General features: G+C 47.7%; 5 protein-coding genes across 5 annotated transcripts; 2 read left to right on the forward strand and 3 right to left on the reverse strand.

Annotated features, from left to right (window-relative positions):
• Positions 1–2,285: 2,285 nt before the first annotated feature.
• On the reverse strand, positions 2,286–3,389 carry N7500_000612 (uncharacterized protein; the record flags this gene model as incomplete). The annotated part of the gene is made up of 4 exons (XM_056671758.1): positions 2,286–2,540; positions 2,592–2,901; positions 2,952–2,981; positions 3,031–3,389. 4 exons carry the CDS (start codon positions 3,387–3,389, stop codon positions 2,286–2,288), a joined length of 954 nt encoding a protein of 317 aa, XP_056537331.1.
• A 4,523-nt stretch (positions 3,390–7,912) lies between these two features.
• pps1 (tyrosine/serine/threonine protein phosphatase PPS1) lies at positions 7,913–10,348 on the reverse strand (the record flags this gene model as incomplete). Its single annotated transcript, XM_056671759.1, has 8 exons — positions 7,913–8,060; positions 8,220–8,276; positions 8,333–8,453; positions 8,511–8,564; positions 8,648–9,406; positions 9,460–9,546; positions 9,606–9,979; positions 10,101–10,348. The coding sequence occupies 8 exons, from the start codon at positions 10,346–10,348 to the stop codon at positions 7,913–7,915; spliced, it is 1,848 nt and encodes a 615-aa protein (XP_056537332.1).
• A 3,627-nt stretch (positions 10,349–13,975) lies between these two features.
• Positions 13,976–15,534, forward strand: N7500_000614 (phosphoinositide binding protein ATG18; the record flags this gene model as incomplete). The annotated part of the gene is made up of 5 exons (XM_056671760.1): positions 13,976–14,036; positions 14,094–14,248; positions 14,313–14,472; positions 14,558–15,428; positions 15,489–15,534. Exons 1-5 carry the CDS (start codon positions 13,985–13,987, stop codon positions 15,532–15,534), a joined length of 1,284 nt encoding a protein of 427 aa, XP_056537333.1. The 5' UTR covers positions 13,976–13,984.
• A 498-nt stretch (positions 15,535–16,032) lies between these two features.
• Positions 16,033–16,703, reverse strand: N7500_000615 (nucleobindin SSP120; the record flags this gene model as incomplete). The annotated part of the gene is made up of 2 exons (XM_056671761.1): positions 16,033–16,517; positions 16,580–16,703. The coding sequence occupies 2 exons, from the start codon at positions 16,701–16,703 to the stop codon at positions 16,033–16,035; spliced, it is 609 nt and encodes a 202-aa protein (XP_056537334.1).
• A 285-nt stretch (positions 16,704–16,988) lies between these two features.
• N7500_000616 (uncharacterized protein) lies at positions 16,989–19,211 on the forward strand (the record flags this gene model as incomplete). Its single annotated transcript, XM_056671762.1, has 1 exon — positions 16,989–19,211. The coding sequence occupies one exon, from the start codon at positions 16,989–16,991 to the stop codon at positions 19,209–19,211; it is 2,223 nt and encodes a 740-aa protein (XP_056537335.1).
• Between the last annotated feature and the right edge of the window lie 171 nt (positions 19,212–19,382).

The following is a 19,382-nucleotide window of genomic DNA, read 5'->3' on the forward strand; positions in this document are numbered from 1 at the left end:
TCGAGCTTCAGCAGAGAATAGCGTCATCATATCTTTTGGGGTATCTCCTTCTGATACCTTGTTGGTAGGGGGCTGTAGTAAGGGCGGGCCATTGAATCTGAATCGGTTCGCTTTTATCTCTGTGTAGAGCAATGACTCAACGGGGATTCCGAATTCCGGTCCATAGTAAAATCTTCTCATAGCAAGCTGTAGATGCACGAAGTGGAATTTGTAAAAGGTGTATGATGGGTGGTGAGCGAGGGGTAGATGTCTTATAAGGTACCAATTGGTATAATCCAAGGCATCTATGCGGTGGTTGACCATGGGAAAATAGTAGCTTGGCAGCCCAGCCTTTTTCCACAAATGAAGTCGAAGGCAAATAAAGCAGAGATTGTACTGTGGTAGGTCGCAAGAAAGCCGAGATAATAGCTCGATACGTGCGTCATCCGTGGGGTTTCCGGTGCGGCAGTTGGAGAAGTTCTTAAAAGCCGTCGCAGCAAATGAACGCAGCAGATGACGATTCCCCAAAGCGAGACAAGCAAGGTCAACTGGTGATATGTACTCAGAGATCATACATAATAGCTCAAGTGGGAGGTCGGTTAAGGCTGTTGGGTTTTGCATGGTGGTCATCCTGGTTGCCAAGGGTATCTACCGCAAGCTATCACTTCACTTGATATCCGAAATGTCGCACAGGCGCTTAGCATTGACGCCAATAGAGGTAAAAGAAGCAAAGTTGACCACTGGTCTCGTCCCGATGGGAAAAGAATGTTGAGCGCAGAAGGAGAAGGGAGGAGAAAGAGAGAGAGAAGAGTAAGGATCCAAGTCAAACAATCGTTACCGCTCTGAGAGGCGATGGTTTTAACGTGGCATTGAAACGATTATCCCGTTTGACCCCTGACATCAAATCACATTGTCTATCCATGAATACTTCATAAGGAAAGGTGTATGACGGGGCCGGATGGGATGTCCCAGTTTTGACCTGATTCATGCCTTATTGCTTGTTATTTGGCGGGCAGAAAATGAAGATGCTACCTGAATTACCCTTACAACTCGAATAAGCAATGTACCCTCCTGGTGTCATTTCCTCAAGTCATATCCCGAAACTTTTGTCCAATTTGCATATTATCTTTTCTCTAGCCTGATGCCTGTTCTGTTCTATGCCACCATCGTCTTGGATATCAAGAGTATCCGTATTATCGGGACTGTATTCAGGGAGACCAAGCTGATATTGACCTCCGTTTTGGAGGTTGATCTTTGTAGGCAATGTAAATCGCGGGCTCTGAAGTGTTTTTTTCTCAGAGTATTTTATAGGGTTTAGCACCTCATGTTACAATACGCCGTATTAAGTGGTGTACATTCCGGTGTTGAATCCGTCTATAGTCATCATCAGGTTGTCAGAAAAGCGTCATTTTCAGAGATAGAGAATTCATCCATTTTTACCTTCTATACAATACACATCAATACAGACATTATTCTGTCACGGCGAGCACTATCAGCCAGTGTCAGCAAGGCTCTCGCGCGGTGAGTCGGCCGTAAGACAGATTTATAGTCCCGCTATATAGGAATGATTTTCTAAATGGCGTATGGCGAATACACCTTTATGCGCAAAGGCTAATATAGATCGGCCAATGAATTTCTAGCGCTAACGTCGGGGCTAAGCAAAATAGGGCCGGACGAGGTATGGCAGCGAGGATTGTAAACACGGAGTCACAGAAGAGCCGACGAGTCATACAGGGGAAGGGGGTGGCCGAGTTCAGGAGCTCAGTGATCCGAATCAATGGCATAAGTACCTCACAAGGAGACATGTACGCATAGATTAGGTAAGTAAAAGTAGTGAAAAGTAGATGTATAAACTAGATGGATATGATGGAGTGGGCTACAGGAGCGGCTTTTTGGGTTACATAACCAATAATTGCTGATATCCCCATCCAATATCCGATATGGTGTAAGTCATGGTCACAACGGAAAGACCACGATTATGCGTGAATTTGCAGGGTAGAATCGTGGCGTTTCCGTATAGTGTAATAATCAGGGGCTTCACGTCACTTAGGCAGAGTGAGTGTAGGCTTGAACTAAATGATGGCGCGACTTATTCTATTCACAACATTCTACCATTTATAATGTTACCTGGAGCCGAAGAGGTTAAGATAGAGTTTCATCAATTCCATCGGAGGTAAAGGCAAAATCTGTCTGGTTGCATGATGTCTCTAGTGGAGCCAGATAAAGGATTATACAATGGTATGGAAGATGTGCGAGGGTAGCGAGGGATCCGAAAGAAGGAATCGTGAGAGCAAATATCCAGAAAATCAATTGCCACAAATCCTTGGAACATTTGCAACGGTGTTTCCTTGTGGAAAAGGCCATGCCCATTTTAGAAGCAAGTTCAACTTCTCCAGAAAGTCTTTTCTGTCAACCATATCAAAGTACTTTTCCCCGTAAGCAGGCACGGCAATCATATGTCCTAGATCTAGGAGCTCCGAGAATTGAACATGAAGCTTGCCATCAAAATAGGACTGGAACATACGGCATCCGCCAAATTTGTCCATCAGAAATACTAAATGCTAATGATATATTAGTAAAAGCCTAACGATACCTAAGAAGGAAAGACAAACCGGGAAAGTAAAGTAGCACTCGTCCGACCGATCCTCATTCGACCGACTCTCATCCCACCGATTCTCATACGACCTTTGCCGATCAACGTCGGTCATTTCTTTGTGGGTTAATACGGCGATCGCAAAGAGCTCCATCGAGGAAGGCCGTTTATCACCACATTTCTCCTGGTTGCAGAACCCGACTATTGAGCGCTGGTGGCCCTTGTGCTCATGGCAGCTCAGTGAATCTAGAGGAAACTCCAGCTTCTCGGTATTTGTACATTCAAAGTCGAGAAACTCTCGGCGGCCTGATAACAGTGAATGCGTATCACTGGAGTATAAGTTAGTATTTGAGGGAGATAAGATACTTTATCTACTAACCGGTCTACTACCCATCCGCCATTAGGGATCCTAGAAGACTATTAGTAATAAGTTTATGAAGGTTAGGACGTATACAAACCCGTCACGGTGGAATTCCTTGAATGAGTGACCACTCCCTATAAAGGTAAAATAGTTATATTGTTCGGTCATCATATCTGGAAACATAGCCATCTTGATTGACTCAAGATCCCATGGGTAGCTGCGAGGACCTGGCACTTCAGACCAGCTTGCAACCTCTAGGAAGGGTGAAGCTGCTAGATCTGAATCGAGAACATCTCGAAAATCAACCCTAGGTAGGAAGTGGCTTGTAACCGATGGCGAAGAAATTGTACCAGTGCGGATATCAAACTGATGAAAATCGACTCCGAGGTCTGAAAGCTGCTCGTCTGTCATAGGAAGCTTCCTATTCTCGCGAAGGGTGTTGCAGATCCGGTCCATTGTTTGCTAGATCTTGGAGTGCAAGAGAAGTAGAGTAGAGAGGAGTGTAAGAAGATATATGTAACGATGGACATAGTAATGGATGTTTGCCGCCTTCTAAATAGGTTATGTGAAATTCGGTTATCCAATCACGTTTTCCCGACCGATCCTTTCTGAAAGGTTCAATTGGTATTGATGACGTTTTGGCCCGGAACGAACAGAGGTATCGTAGATTGCTGCGTTGCTGCGTTGAGTGATTACCAAATCCACCTTAAAAGTCCTGGAGGTGTCGGAGCTGCTGTGTCCAGCCCCGGTGCTGCTTGTATACTATTCCCTAAGAGTTTACGAGTCTTACTATTGTGCATTTTCCCATGCATCGTCGGTATCTTCTTGCACCTGTACTTATCCATACACGATTACTCGATCACTCTAAGAAAATGAACACGCTGTTAAGAATCCTTCTTTCTTGATGGCTAACATATTATACCTGTCACCTTAGTACCAGTAATTGCATTGAACAAAGTCGGTGATGTAGCTGAGAAAGATACAGTGGTGTCGAGGATAAATTGCCTATGAACTGCCTAGGTGGATGGTGGGCGAGATCCACGGACTAGTTTCTCGGGTTGACATATAAGTTTGTGATTTCTTTGCGGAAGTTGGATAACCGCCAGTTTGTCCCGTGATAATAACTAGCCGCCTGAGCGGAGGTGTGCCGTGGTCACGTCTTGAAAGACTTAATGATCTCCTTGGTGGCTCATGCGTCACCCAGGCGTTGACTTAGCTAGGCCGTCAATTTTGTCCCTGAGATAAGGGTCATGGGTTGCCGCTGTCTCCCATGATAATGCTGGGCAGAAAGAGGAATTGAATATCACTTCTAGTGTCCCAAGAAGAGCCCAATAGTACTAGAACCGTGGCGCGGTCGTTCGTCAGTGACCTCCGGTGCATCTGCGACCCGCAAAGCACCACAAGTCAGTCCGAGCTCAACCGGAACTCCAAAAGCCATTAACGTCCATACCGCCGATTTCCAGCCCTTGACAAAACGAACCCTTCGACGATATCGGCTGTTTGAGGTCTTCATTCACCGTTTCTCTTCGTCGGACAGTTGGACATTTACTGGCCAAGCCAACCTGAGTGCTCCTCGCATACAATCCTACTTTTCCGTGCTGTGATACGCACTTTAGTGCTCTTCGCATTGTTGACCCCGTGTCAGCCTTTTTTTTTCTTTTATATCCACTACAATGTCATCGTCCTCCAGTTTCAAAGAGCCCTCGATCTCTGCTTTCGTTCCTGCGCTAGCTAGCGCGGATAACTTTCACTCGATGTCAACCAGCCTCAAGTAGGCCTTTAACACTCGCGGGACTCAACTCTTCGATCTGCTTGCCGGCTCTCATGCGAAGCCTTCCGCTAAGGTTGCCAAAAGTCTCACCATGGTGGATATTAGCTCGACCAGCAAGTGGAATAACAATCTAATATTCTTCTTCTTCTGTCGCTCGTCGCCATGATCGACGACGCTCTTAAGTCGTACATCAAAAACGTATCCGACACTCGTCACGCGTACAACAATCTTGATTAGATCTTCCTCCTTCGTACTTACAATACCGGCAGCTCTATAGCTCTACCAATGACCTACATATTCATACTGTGTACTCCCCGAGGCTCCACAGGGCTTACAGTCTCGGGGTTGTGGGTTTTGTGACTGCCTTATCGCCGCAAATCATCTTCTATGCATCGCAGCACAACTCGCGGTCAGCACCGTGTCTCTCACAGTGAACGTGAAAGCAGCTCTTCACTCGGTCATATTGCTCTCTATCTTACGCGCAGTGTTTATATGTCGAGCACACCGCATCTACTTTCGTGAGCTTCAACTGTTCTAGTCTTCTAGCCGACGAAGCACATCGCGTTGAGCTTCGCCAGCTTGATCCACAGAGCCTACTGCGCCTTCGCTTTTCAGTTCCCTTTCTCGCTCTCGCTACAACATCTTGCCCGGCTTCTACTATTCCGTTCTCAAACACTTGCACGCAGATAACGTCATATGCGGGAGTCTCCAGGAGTCGATGCATTTCTTGCCGGTACCACGTACCAAATCACCGCATTTGTGGGGGCCTGCATCGGCCCGTCCCGCAGCAGCCCACTTCATCCAGATCGGATCAACTGATTCGCATTTCATCAAGTTCCATCAGCGTGACTTTTGAAGAACATCGCTGACAGTCATTCTCATTCTCCAGTGTTCTCACATCGTCATCGTACGACAGTTGAAAACTCTACCTACGACCGAAATCAGACCGCATAAACAAATAGTCCCCGAGACTTGACGTGATTCGACTCTCGATACATACAGCTAGACCTGGCACTCACCCGCCCCGCAGGTCCAAGATTAGGAACCTCCACCCGCACCTCAGAGGGTCAGGGTCCAACCTTACTACACTAGATTGATTAAGCTCTGCTCACTAGTTGTTCTATAACTCGAGACAAAAGACGAAACGCGGAAAAGCGGACTAATATAGAGACATACGCTACCTCTATCTCTAGTCCGCATGACCTATTCCTTATCCTTCTACCTCGTCCTCTATGCCAATCGATCATGAAGTCAATTGGTTCGGTCATAAGGCGCCTTGATTATATGGATCAAGACAGCGTAGATCTCTAGAATCGACAATATAATAGATTAGTGTACTAGATGTTTCCGCGCGGATAGCGGCGTCGCCTTACGGCGTTATAGATCTGAACGCCGTGAATATTATAGTCATCGTAAAAAAAAAACTATCCATAAGTTAATCGCTAGGCAAGTCATGAATCGCGGCCGAGAAATGCGATCCCTATCATCGGTTCTAGATTAACGCGAGCGCTATTAGGCAAGGTCGATATAGCTCTCACACAGTATATTAGTATAAAAGCAGATTTATAGCCCCGCTGTATAGGGACGATTTCTTAGAAGAATATAGGGCGACTGCGCCTGCTTACGTAGAAGTTAACTATAAACCGGCCGATTGATATCTAAAACGGTGAGCCTACTGTATCGCGTAATAAGGGAAAAGGCGGTCTTATCTTGAGCGTACCGGTCGGAGCTAAGGAAGATAGGGCTAGACGAGGGCGGGCAACAGATTGGATTACATTCGCACGATCGCAGAATAGCCGATGAGTCACATCGAGGGATAAGGGGGTAGCGGAGCTTAGGAGCTCGGTGATCTAGATCAATAGCATAAATGCCTCACCTATAGAGCACAAATAAAAACGAAGAGAAAGGAAAAGCGGGCGGGCGAAAGACACCGAAAAGTTGAAGGGGCTATGGGAGGGATTATATAGAACATACAAAGAGCGCTAGACCAAAGGGGTCAAGACTAAACCTAAGAAAGTAATTCGCAGTCCCCTTCCGATATGGTGTAGTGGCTAACATCGCCGTCTCTCACACGGCAGCCGGGGGTTCGATTCCCCCTATCGGAGTGTCTTTTTTGTTTTTCTGCCTTTTTGCTCATATCTTTTTATCCTTCAACTTGTATTGATTGATTGCCTAAAAAAAAAAAAAAGAATACCACGGAGAAGAGCAGACAAATGGTTGCTTATGTGGTCTGATGATCTCTTACGGGGTTCTTAAATTTGTTTTCTGCGGTTTTTTCAGTGGGCTTCTCAGATACGTACATAAAACAGTTCCTTCCCTCCCGGGTCTGATAGGTAGCCGGCAGAAGAAGATGGGACAAGCATGCTTTGTGGAAGAGAGAGCTTTTTGTGTAAAATCTAAAGACTAAAAAGATGAGATGGTACGGCGAAAATTGTATGTACGCTACAGCCTCTCAGGCCATACATTACATATATCACTGGAAAGATATATATATCTAATCTCCCGTAGGCTCAATGTAGTGAAGATTTGCATTTTTAACCTTTTGACATTTCAAATGTTGACGGATATGACACGATTCATTTTTTTGTCCTGAATCGAGTGTCCCTTACCAACCTCTCTCATGTACAACGCCTATAGTCGTGCCAATGGCCAGCCCCAAGGGGAGGGTTTGCAATTGACCCAATATGGGTGGTGCCAGCGGTTTGCGCGCGAAGAAATAAATCCTGGATCGTTGAAGTTTACCATAAGAAAATTCTAGGAAATGATATGAGCAAAGATAACAGTATAAATTCTGGATTGGTGGACCGAATAGAAATAAAATAACAAGAGTTGAAGATTGAGAAGAGAAAAAAAAATACAGAATAGAGCGAAATCAAGAGGTAGGTTCCACAATATGGAGCGGGCAGAGAAGAAACAAATATCGGGTCAAACAGAAACAGCAGAAAACCATTGCAGTGTGGATGGTGGGTGCAATATCTCTCGTGTCCTGAGTTCTTCAAAACGCCGAGCGCCAAAGATCAAGAAATCATCCCTTGTTCGTAGAATCGTGCAAAGTCATTGTATCATAGTGTGGATATGTCGCATAGATGAGGTGGTAAAAAGAGATATTGAGAAAAAAAAAATAGGTATGGTGTGCGGGCCATTGTGAAGTCGAGTGCGGAGCCCCAGAGCGGCCAGCAGTAGGCAGAGAAGCGATGTGAATTTCTTTTTAGGGGATTGTGATTGCAGCAGGAATGAGAATTCCATAGAATCCAGTCATCCGTCCTTCAAATCCTGACCGTGTGAATTTGGGACGGGCCTCGGAACCAAGACCAGAGGCTACTCTTAGTGCCTCGAATAGGGCTTGTTGAGCAGTGCTATCTCACGCGCAACAGTAGTCCATTCAAGATCTCGTTTGATGGGCTCGCCTCTTTTTTTCATTTGATACTCCTCCCATTGAAGGAGTTCATAGCTGTGGCTAAGTGTGAGCAAGAATTTCTCGTTGGATGTGAGGGTGGAAGAACACGAAGACTTACACAAAGCGAAGATGTGGTTGGATGATGACATTGAGTCGCCGTGCGCGGACAAAGCAGCTACCATATATTAGCAATGTCGGCCGGCTGAATGAATTTAATAGAAAGTAACTCACTATGCGCGTGGGAAAGAGAGATTTTTGGACGCCATGACTTCAGCGATACAAATGCTTGCAGATCTGGAAACACCGACTCGACAATGGACCAATGTGGCTGTGCCCTGGCGCTTTCCTTTTTCTGTACACAAATCAGCAAACTGGAACGGCGATATAGTAAGTACTTTGGAGAACTTACCAATAAACTCCAGACAACGATCGTACTCCTGACACAATGGATCAATGCCATTGTCTTGGACGTTGTCAATGTACATCAAATTATCCGCCCCCAGCTGGCGCGGTCCGCGTCTGACCAATTGACAGCCTCGCCAATACTGAGCACACGCTTGATCCCAAGCTCCCATAGAAGCTCCGGATTATTTGCGTGAGTCAGATTACCCAGATACAAATACGGCAGGACGCGGCTGGGGAAGGATCCATCCATGTTGTGGAACCAATTCGGATTCCAGATTTCCGAGAGATCCGTCGACTGAGTCGCGGGGCTTTCCTGCAAGAGACGTCCTTGAATATGGTTCAGGAAAGAAACGTCTGTCGAATAGGCGAAGAAGTTGCGTTTCTTATCGCAATGCAGCCGAAGCCAAGCTTCATGAGCTGGCACTCCTTCTGCGAACATAAAGTACGCCACTGCCAACAGCGAGCTTTCGGTATAGCCATCCGCACAGTGGATGAGGATCTTAAGGGGTTGTCCACTCGGTTTGGTCATCGCGACATCACCGTCGGCTTCGAGCTCGTCCGGTGACGTGTCTGGATGCGCAAGATAATAGATCCACCTGATGGTATTGACTATGTCCTCAACCTCTCGGGTGTTCCCCGATGGAAGCACAAGAGATCCCGATGAAGGGAACTCCAAGCGCTGTGGACCAGTCTCTATCTGTTTGTTGAGCATGGCGAGGAAGCGCGGACCAGGAATATTGGCCATGTCGCATGCCTCGATCAACAGGTCATAGCCCTCTTCCTTTTGTGATTCAAGAGCTCCAGTCGTATGGAAGTAATCCGGGGTAGGTCCGAGCCAAACATTAGACGAAATCTCGGATGCCCGGGACATTGTCGTCATTTCCAATCGCTCCCATTGGACTACCAATTTGTTAGCAGAAAGTTCACGCGCGCCAAGGTTTGTTCGAAGTTACCGAAATCCATGATTCGGCCTGTCGGTTGACCTTCCGCATCGATCGCAATGATCTCAGGTTGCTTTTCTGCAACGTTGGAAAATTTGTCTGGGGAAATATATCAATTGATGCTCCATGGATGCGGGGAATAAGGCAAGGTAACGAACCGGCAAGAATGAAGGTGTTGTAGGCCGGTCGCTCCTCCAGGGGGTCCATTTTCTTTCGCCATAACTGCTGCGCCTTGGCAAACTGGTTGGCTAGCTCAACAAGTCCACAATGACTGTTATCATCTTCCGCATAAATAACAATATCCGACATCGCAGCCAGTTTGGCAGTTTGTATTTGAAAGTTTCGAACAGAAAATCCCTCGGGAGGATCGGCCATCAGGAAATGTGCTGAAGGTGCCAGTATCTCATGGGCGCTTACTGCACCCTTGATACGTGACTTGGTCAAGTCACCCCCCCAGCTTGACCACGATGATACCTCGCCAGCATTTCGGAGTGCGACGAGCATGACGCTTGCGACTTGAAAAGAATCCCAGCTGCAGATGGTTGTCATGATGTAGTCCATGGAGCCAAGGAAACACTTGAGATGCGTCGGGCAAAGGTTGTGATGCTTGATGAGCGAGCGCGGCTGCCAATTTGGCTCCGTCGATGGCGTACACGGCGGGGGACGATGGTCGTCCAATGCGCATTTTCTCATCTGGGGGAGACAACAGCGAGGATGGCTGGTCGCTGGGTCGGGATGCGGCAGTAGGTTGAGGTGCTGGAGTAGGACCCGTGGGGCATACTGGAATATGTCGGTTCGGTATGGGACTCGATCGTCGGTTTACGGTCAAGGCTGTGGGGATCGGAGAGGGAGGAGGGGTTGAGTGGTGCAGCGCCTGCTGCTGAACTAGCACGGTGGCCATGACTGATAAGACGTGTGGTTGGAGAGTGGTTGAAATATTGTGATGAAAATGGTAATGTCACTTGCAATTGCAACACTGTTGAGAGTCAAATCACAATATGATTACATCGTTTGCCGTTGTGGTGTGGTGAAGAGTGCGCAAAGCAATGGCAAACTGAGTCGCGAGTGATCGCAAGCACAACTGCATGACAGTTAGTGAAATGTCCTTGAGCGCGTCGCAGATATTAAAGCGTTGCCATCGAAAGTAAATGAGCAGGATGCAAGGTTAAGGGGGATCATACAATACCACAGATCAAGGCAAGGGGTGAAGGAATGAGAGATAAAACAGGGAGGAGACTTGAAAGATGAAAAGGAAATGTCCAAGGGAAAAGAGAGAGTAATTGAAGGGGGAAAAGGAGATAACGTGGGACGTGGGACGAGAGATCTGAGTGTACAGTGTACATTGAACATGTACCCGATTGAATTCTATTGTTGATACATTTGTAACAAATACATCGATTTTACTTATCTCTCTCTCCCCCCATCGTCATTGTCTTAAGAGATCCCCATTTGCCGTATCCACACGCTCCACCACGGCCCCGGTCTGATCATATTACCTACCCTCACTGTGATGTATACTATCTGATACAGATATTGAACGGTATCTTGATGAACAGGGATTCTGACTACTTTTTTTTCTTTCGGGTTTCCTTTACAGTACTCGTTGGGCCTAAAAATTGGCGACCACAGACTAAACAATTGATGTGGCCAATCATTTGGAATCTCGACCCCCGATGACGATGAGATTTGATCTTCTTGGCCCAGACTAAACAGCCCTTGTCTGTGCGTCTGGGGGAGGTTTCCCTTTTCTCCACGCGAACAAAGAAGTTATCAACCCCGCTCGGTATCCACCTCGGATAAGGAAGCCCTACCAGCCGGAGATCAAGCCATTCTGTGTCCATGGAAACAGACAAAGTCAATTTAGGTGCAGGAGAACCACGGGTGAGATATCATACGTTATTTCACATGTTACATGGAAAGATACATGAAAGTCAGGTATTACCGGTCACTTGGTGGTCTCCAAACTGAAACTTTCAGATATGTTTCAAGACGGAAATCCAAATACTTCCGTTTCGAGAGACCAGTACATGACTGCGATGTATCATGTACGGGGAACTAACCCCGGATCGCCACTGCGATCCACTCGAGAGGTGGGGAGACAAAACGTTAGATATAGCATATAGCCTCGGGAGATGCCCAATAGTAACCGGATATCCCGAACCCAATAGTCAATAGCCCGACTGGATGGAAAATTGATCTCGTGATGAGCATGTATCAATGCAGGTGCCCAAGACTCCAACCGTGGACGTGAACATCCATCTGCCTAAGAACAAGCCAATGTATCTACAAGGCAGGTATACCCAGGTTGAAGTCTGAGGGTGGCACAACAGGAATCTAGTCTTATCTTTCCCCTAGCGTATCGCTTGATATGCCAACACAGGAGAACCCTTTCATGTCAATTCTTATTGGTCACCCCATCTGCAATTCCCGAGCCGACAGTCGCAGGGAAAAGCGGGCTGTGTCAGGCGGAGCGTCTTGAAACGATCGGTTCACTTTCTGTAGATCTTGCCTCGATCATTACCAAGTCTGCAGATCCCGGTTATACCTCGACATCACGACTCGGTGCATCCCCCCTTTGGTCGGTTTGGTGACGATCATATCTAGAGCCCTCGCCGGTGACTGGGTATAGAACAAACCCTGTACCACCACCGGTGGTATAGATATGACTGATATCATTGGCAGTGTGCCTGGAGTGGACGCGATCCAGTTGGCACCGGCATTTGGGGATAGGAGACTCTATGCCCCAGTCGGAATGTGCAGGAACTGCATATCATCGGGCGGAAACAAAATAGACTGTTCCTTGTCTTGGATCCGACAGAGCACGCTGGCTGTCACCGGCCCAGTTAGGATCTCTAGCTTACATGGCTGTTTGCTACCCAACTAGCAGGTTCCTCCCACATAGTAGTAGGGCCACATATGCTGAACGGGTCTGTGTCTGCATAGGGAGCTATGTGTATTGGCTGTGACCTGCGCCACATTCTCCAGTTGATTGATAATCTAGGCAAGTATAGGCAACGTGACCAACACTGTCTTGATTGCTGCCTATCTGATTTAGACATAATCTTGAATCGTCAAACAACCATCGTTTACTAGAAGCCCAATTTCTTCAATCTCTTCAATTGGGCGACATGAACAACGACCTAATCAGGGTTGTTTCAGTCCCATGCATAAGGGACTCTGTCGTGTGAAGCGGGTAGCTGCCGTACCTTGTTTTCCTCGCGCTTGCGAGATATTCCTTCCACGGGTTCGTACACGGGTCCGTACACGGGTCCAGATCGAAATTTTCGAGAACGGCCCAGCCTGTATTGGTGACGCGCGGCAGATTCGGTTCATGCCCGGGGGAGCCTGCCCGGTCCTTGCCTTTTCCCAGACGCGGGGGTACGGGTGTCAACTTATTGGGCGTAGGTGACACCATTTGTGTGAGTAATTGGTCAATGAGCGAATGCCTCCCTGTGCGACCGACTGTGGCCATATTGAGTCCAACTGATGCAAGTACTTTATATGTATCAACCAATCCTCGCACCGTCAAGCTTCATTATTCTTCACTGGGCTGGCAGCCACAACACATCGAGGAACCTTGAACATACGTGACCCACTTACCTTCCAAGGGTGCTGATCTGTTAAGACTAGCTCACACTAGTCAGTACATATGAATATAGGCGGATATGCCTACAATAGTTGTTTACTTCTTCTAACGGACAATAGGGTCTTTATATAGAAGATGACAGCCTAATGTTACTCCAGGATCTTCTTCCCAGATGTCTTTTTATGTATGTGTTTTGTTGAATAATTTGTCTTCATGATGTTATAGCTAGGATCACATAATGCTGCCGGAAGTAGAATGAAAATAGTACTGAGTAGACATTCCATGATGACTACTCTACGACAATTTAAGGCGATAAGAAGCATAACCAGGCAGAAAACTTCTGATGTATAACCAGGTCAGGCCACATACCACTTGACATTGACAAAATAACGAAACGGGTGGGGCTCAAGATCGCAGTAGACGATCTTTACGTCACTTATGTTAGGGGTGAAGATATGGTGAGGATATGTCGGCCGTCTTGTGGAAGGAAGTAAGGAGTTGGCGACCAAAGTTGACAGCTTCGACAACTTCCAGAGCTTCAGGAGAATAGGATGTCCATTTTTATCATCTCAATCGTTCCGTCCTTATGTGAAATGCCCAAATGAAACAGAGAGTGAAGTAAAAGAAACATTGAAAACGGACGATGGTTGATGAATCCGTAGGCGGTGGGCAATCAAGGTGTGGCCCAAGCGCAAACCTCTCGCTTGTGACGAGTTTCTCAAAGACTTCACGGATATCATATCTTCTCTTCTCCACATCGTCTCCTCTCAAGCATATCGCTTTGTTCCAAGCCCAAGATATGTTGCGCAGTGGCCAGTGACGGGCAAAGAGTTGCTGGTTCGACTCCCTCTCAATCTCGCTCTAAGCGGGGTATCTCCTACCTCCGAAAGTTTCAAGGTTGCCTTGTATCGATCCCATTGATTTCATTTACAATACTGCAATTATCACAAAATGGCAATGAATTTCGTGACATTTAACCAGGACTACAGCTACCTGGCTGTGGGTGAGTCCTTTCCGGGGCTGTTTCTGTTCGATGGATGTCCACTGACCGCATTGATAGCAACATCTAAGGGCTTTCAGATCTTCACAACTGAACCCTTTGCCAAGAGCTATGAAGCCAAAGAGGGGAATATTGCTGTCATTGAGATGCTATTCTCAACCTCCCTTGTAGCCCTTATCTTATCACCAAGACGCTTGCAGATCCAGAACACCAAGGTATGTTCATGTCATTCTAGGCATTTCATATAGACAGGGAACCAGGAACTAATATTTGAAATAGCGACAATGCACAATATGTGAATTAACATTTCCAACTACGGTTCTTGCAGTGAAGCTGAATCGCAAGCGCCTTGTTATTGTCCTTGAGGATCAGATCTATCTTTATGATATCCAGACCATGAAGCTTTTGTCAACCATTGATACTTCACCAAATCCCAACGGTACAGAGCTCTTGCGCTTGAATTCTCTTCCTTTTTTTTTTTTTTTTTTGAAGCTGTTATTCGACCAGTTCTGACAAATCAACAGCAATTTGTGCCCTTGCACCATCATCAGAGAATTGTTACATGGCATACCCTCTTCCACAAAAGGCCCCTGCAGCTGCTAACACACCAGCGCATGCGCCACCTGGAACGACACATGTATCTCCTACGACCGGGGATGTTCTAATATATGATGCCGTAAAGCTAGAAGCTATCAACGTCATCGAAGCCCATCGGTCTCCCCTGGCACTCATTGCATTGAATAGCGACGGGACTTTACTTGCCACCGCTTCAGATAAGGGAACCATCATCCGTATTTTCTCAGTTCCAGATGGCCACAAGCTTTACCAGTTCCGACGTGGCTCCATGCCGTCCCGAATTTACAGCATGTCCTTCAACACCACATCAACGCTTTTATGCGTCTCTTCATCCACCGAAACCGTCCACATCTTCAAGTTGACCCACCATGGACCATCCTCAGACGGCTCTCCATCGCATTCTTCTCCAGGTCGGGACCATGGGTCTCCGCCAAATAACTATGGATATCCACCCGAGGAGGACGAGGCAGGCGGCGATGCAGGCTCAGATTCTTCCTTGCGGAAGCACAATGGCACTTTGATGGGGATGCTTCGCCGAACCTCGCAAAACGTCGGCGGTGCAGTTGCCGCCAGAGTGGGCGGATACCTCCCCAAGGGGGTTAGTGAGATGTGGGAGCCGGCGCGTGACTTTGCTTGGATCAAATTACCGCGATCGAGTCCAGGCCCTGGTGGAAATACAAGCCCCGGGCCGATGAGGAGCGTGGTCGCCATGTGTAGCAACACCCCTCAAGTCATGGTTGTCACTAGTGATGGCCACTTCTACGTTTTCAATATTGATCTGTCGAAGGGTGGAGAAGGGACTTTGACGAAACAATACTCGTGAGTTTGAAACCCACCCTAAGCTCGGCGGGCTAATCAATGTTAACACTTATACTACAGAGTCGTTGATCCAAACGATAGGCTGGGCTACACTGCAGAGTACTGAGTACCAAGTCCCCGGAAGACAAATCAAAGTATAAAAGGGATAGTTCAGCCCCTTAGCAATTCGTTGTTCTTTTATTGCCTCTTTGCCATTGTTTCATTGTGTTCGGTATTGGCGTTGAATGGCGCCTTTTGCCATGAATCATCTCTCTCTCTCTCTCTCTCTCTCACTCTCTGAGCTTTTAGCGTCTCAATACTCTCCTCCGGCGTCTTTAGCCATGAGTTCCCATCTTGTATATGGTGTATCGGCGGGTCTGCTTCATTTTATGGCTGGCAATCTATCATTATATCGGCTGCTTCCAAAGTCAAGGTGTTCAATAGCTGCCTGGGGCTCTAATATATTTCCCCTTGGAAGCGTTTTGTGCAGAGAGCTCTTAGAATATCGCAAGTTAGAGGGAATGTGGTGGACGAACCGCGAGGCTTGCTCAAATTGATAAAAAGCTGGTATGTATAAGCGCGTATGTACATAATAAAAGATGCATGAAATTGTGGGCTCGAAAGTCTAGAAATTCCGGCGGAACTTCTGAGGAATATTGCTTTCAACAATTTGAATCTGCTCCAGCTTTTCGAGGGCAATAGCAGCATCCTCCTCCTCGTCATGCTTACGGAAATGCTCAATATCTTCGGGGTGAGTCAAGTCGGCCTCCGTGGTATCGTCGCCGTGATACTTCTCAAAGTGGTGAATCTCGTACTCATACTCGAGGTCACCATGGTGTCCGGGGCCGTAGCCGAGATCGGGCAACCGTCGACCCGCAGCAATCCCCGCCAGCCAATCCTCCCGGTCAATAGCCCCGGTGTTTCCAGGGTCGAAAATGTCAAACACGGCGCGCACAGCATCTTGTTTCTTTTCTTCGCTGACACCAGCATTGGATTCGTCGTTCAGGCCGTATGTCTTGCGGACTTCGTCAGGTGTCCATGTCCCCGAGCCATCGTAGTCGTGGAGGATGAAGAATGAAGTGGGGTCGAAGGATTCAATATGGTGTTCCTCTGGATAGAACAGATTTAGCAAACGTCAACTTCTCCATTGGCGCATCAACATCGTGTCTTACCGATCATGTGTCTCGTGGCCCAATCATCCGAGGGAGCTTGGTCATTGGAATGCGAGCCATGGGCGCTGGCAAGCCCGCTTAACGCAAGCACCCCGGCAGCGAAACTGAACAGTTTAGCGACCATTTTATGTCGTAGAACAAATATATTCGTTAAGGAGAATAAAGCAACTGACAGCTTTCTTGGACGCTCAATGGTCCAGGAGATATGGGGTCTTAGCTAGTTTGCAATGTTTGCATGATGACCCGAGCATTTGCGGAAGTGCAACCTTGGCAGATTATTTTGCAGCATTGCATGTCACCCCATCTATTTCCATACCCCTACTTGCGACGGGGCTCCGGGAGGAGTCCAATTGATCTTTAGTTTGAAATATCACCTATTGGATCACTGTGCGATAGCAATGCCCTGAGAATGCAGAATTTATGGTCCCGTACTGTTTCGAAGCAGTCGTCCTGCCGCTGTGTCGGGTGTTTGAGCACTACTGCCAACGGCGTTACTTCGCGGGCAGCAACCGCCAGTAAGAGACGACTTCGAATTGGAAACTCCGTTACTGCACTTTACGGCAGTATCTTCGCCGCCGCCGCTATTGCCGATGCAAGCGTGAAGGATCGCCGACGACATGACTGGGACGAAAAGATTGCCGCGGTGAAGGCTGAAGTGAGTGAGCTGGTGGACGAAGAACAGCGCATCTTGGCGTCATTGCAATCAAGAAGAGAGGAGCGAGGACTCAATCGCCTAATACAAGGAAGGGGATTCGGCACTATTGCTCGCTTCCCTCCCGGAATTCAATCCCCAACCAGCTTCAACCGAATAAGGGCCTTCCACACAGAAAGAACACGGTTCAACGCGGTCGGGGCTCGGATGGTGGAAAATCAGCCCGCTGAGGAGGACGAACACACAATTGACGAGCAGGATGAAAGCGAGATCTTCCTTCCGCAGGAGACATTACCTAGCTGGGTCTTGGAGGATGATCTTCGTCTCAAGGCCATTCAGAAACTTGCCCTACGGCAGTTCGCTATCCGGATATTGTTACGACCGGCCATCGCGCACCGTTACTCGGGCGTTTCAATGAACTACGCGGCAGATTTCGAGACTCCCCAAGTGAACGTCTCACAACTTCTAGAGGAGCTGAATCATCTTCGCAATCGAATGAACACCTTGAAAACGAACAGACACGCCACATACAGCGATATCACGCAGGACTATGCCGCAAGTCAATTGGGCGAGATGCAAAGAGAGCGTGAGACCCTCGATGCCGAACTCACCAACGACATTCAAGCCTACACGAGTCAGCAGATGTCTCTCCAGGAACTGCTTATGCGGGTATCCAACAACATCTTGAGCTCCAGGGATCCGGATCGACCAACAGCTTTCCGGCTCATGATCATGGCCTTTGGCCAGACACGCCAGAATGACCTGGTAGAATTGCTTCTTCGGACATTATTGCCGAACCGGTTCTTCCTCAACCCTTCGCTTGTTATCACAATCATCACCTTTTTCAGGAAATCGAAAAATCTCAAGGACTTCGATTTGTTCTTGAAAATGCTTGGTGGTGAAGGTTACTCCGTCAACTTGGGGAGCAGGGGAGCTTATAAGCACCGAACAGTCAATGGTATAGACCTCATCGTTCCATCTCTGAACAGTAGCAATCCAGTCATCTATGCCGCCTTAATAGGCGCCGCATTACGCTTCGACCAACCCGACAGAGCCGACGCTTGGCTTCAAGCTGCACGGGGTGGAGGTTTCTTTGATAGTTGGGAAACCCTGTTCACATATTTACGGTTCTACAGCCTCCGACGGGACTGGGACAAGGGTGTCAATGTTTTGAAACGAGCAGTCACCTATCTCTTGTCATCAACGGATCACCGTGTCGATTCAGTCGAGAGGTTGCTTGGGCGAATGGTCGGCCTCTGTGACTCCTGTGACCGTTTAGATGCATCGGATGTATTGGTGCGAGCCGCCGTGCACAGTGGCTTTGATCCAAGGCTCTTATCACGACAGTCGGACTCAGGACCGTTCGTCCATGCCGATCCCAAGCGGTGGTCTAAGGCCGCCAAGCAAACACCAAAGGAGAATATTGACCGCCCCTTGTGGCAAAAATGCTACGACTTTGGAAACACTTTTGGGGAGTATCTGAGCCAAATTGAGGTGCCCGCAGACAGTACCTGCAACGGCAAACTGTCCGACCAGCATGCAGATAATGCTCTTTTTACTGCCCTTGGGCGTGGCCGAGCGCCTGGCTCCGGCAAGGGACAAACAGCTGCTGGCAATACAGTAAACGAGGACATTTCCACGCTCAAGGGCGAGGTTGCCCAACTCCGTGAACTTATTTATGAGCTTCGCAAACACCACATCTCAGATCCCTCCACGAAAGACCCCCACAATCCGCTCACCGAACAAACCCTCTCTCCACCATCCGAAACTATTACACCTCTCAAAAACTCGCAACCTCTAACCCCCCAACCAAGTCGCAATTTCACTAGAACTTCCACTAGGATAAGCCTTGCCAGATCTATGTCATCTTCATCTCAGCGCAAACCAAACAAGCGAAACAAGCGGCGAGAAACCAGCGCAGATCAATCATCAATGGCAAGCACAGCTCCTGTTGCTGAGTCCGCAGTATTTGCCAGCTGATATGTGGCTTCTCTTTTCTTTTCATCTCTCCAATTATGGGCACTGATTGTCCAGTCGAGACGGACGAGATTTTTTTTTGTATATTAAATGACTACATTTGTTTCCAATAGAGCATACAGAACACCTCGGGCACTCAGCCCTGTATGTATTAACGAGGCCATGGCGTTGTTG

The sequence above is a fragment of the Penicillium coprophilum genome (genome assembly GCF_028826855.1).
Source record: "Penicillium coprophilum strain IBT 35676 chromosome Unknown utg000001l_segment0_segment0, whole genome shotgun sequence".
NCBI classification, from domain to species: Eukaryota; Fungi; Ascomycota; class Eurotiomycetes; order Eurotiales; family Aspergillaceae; genus Penicillium; species Penicillium coprophilum.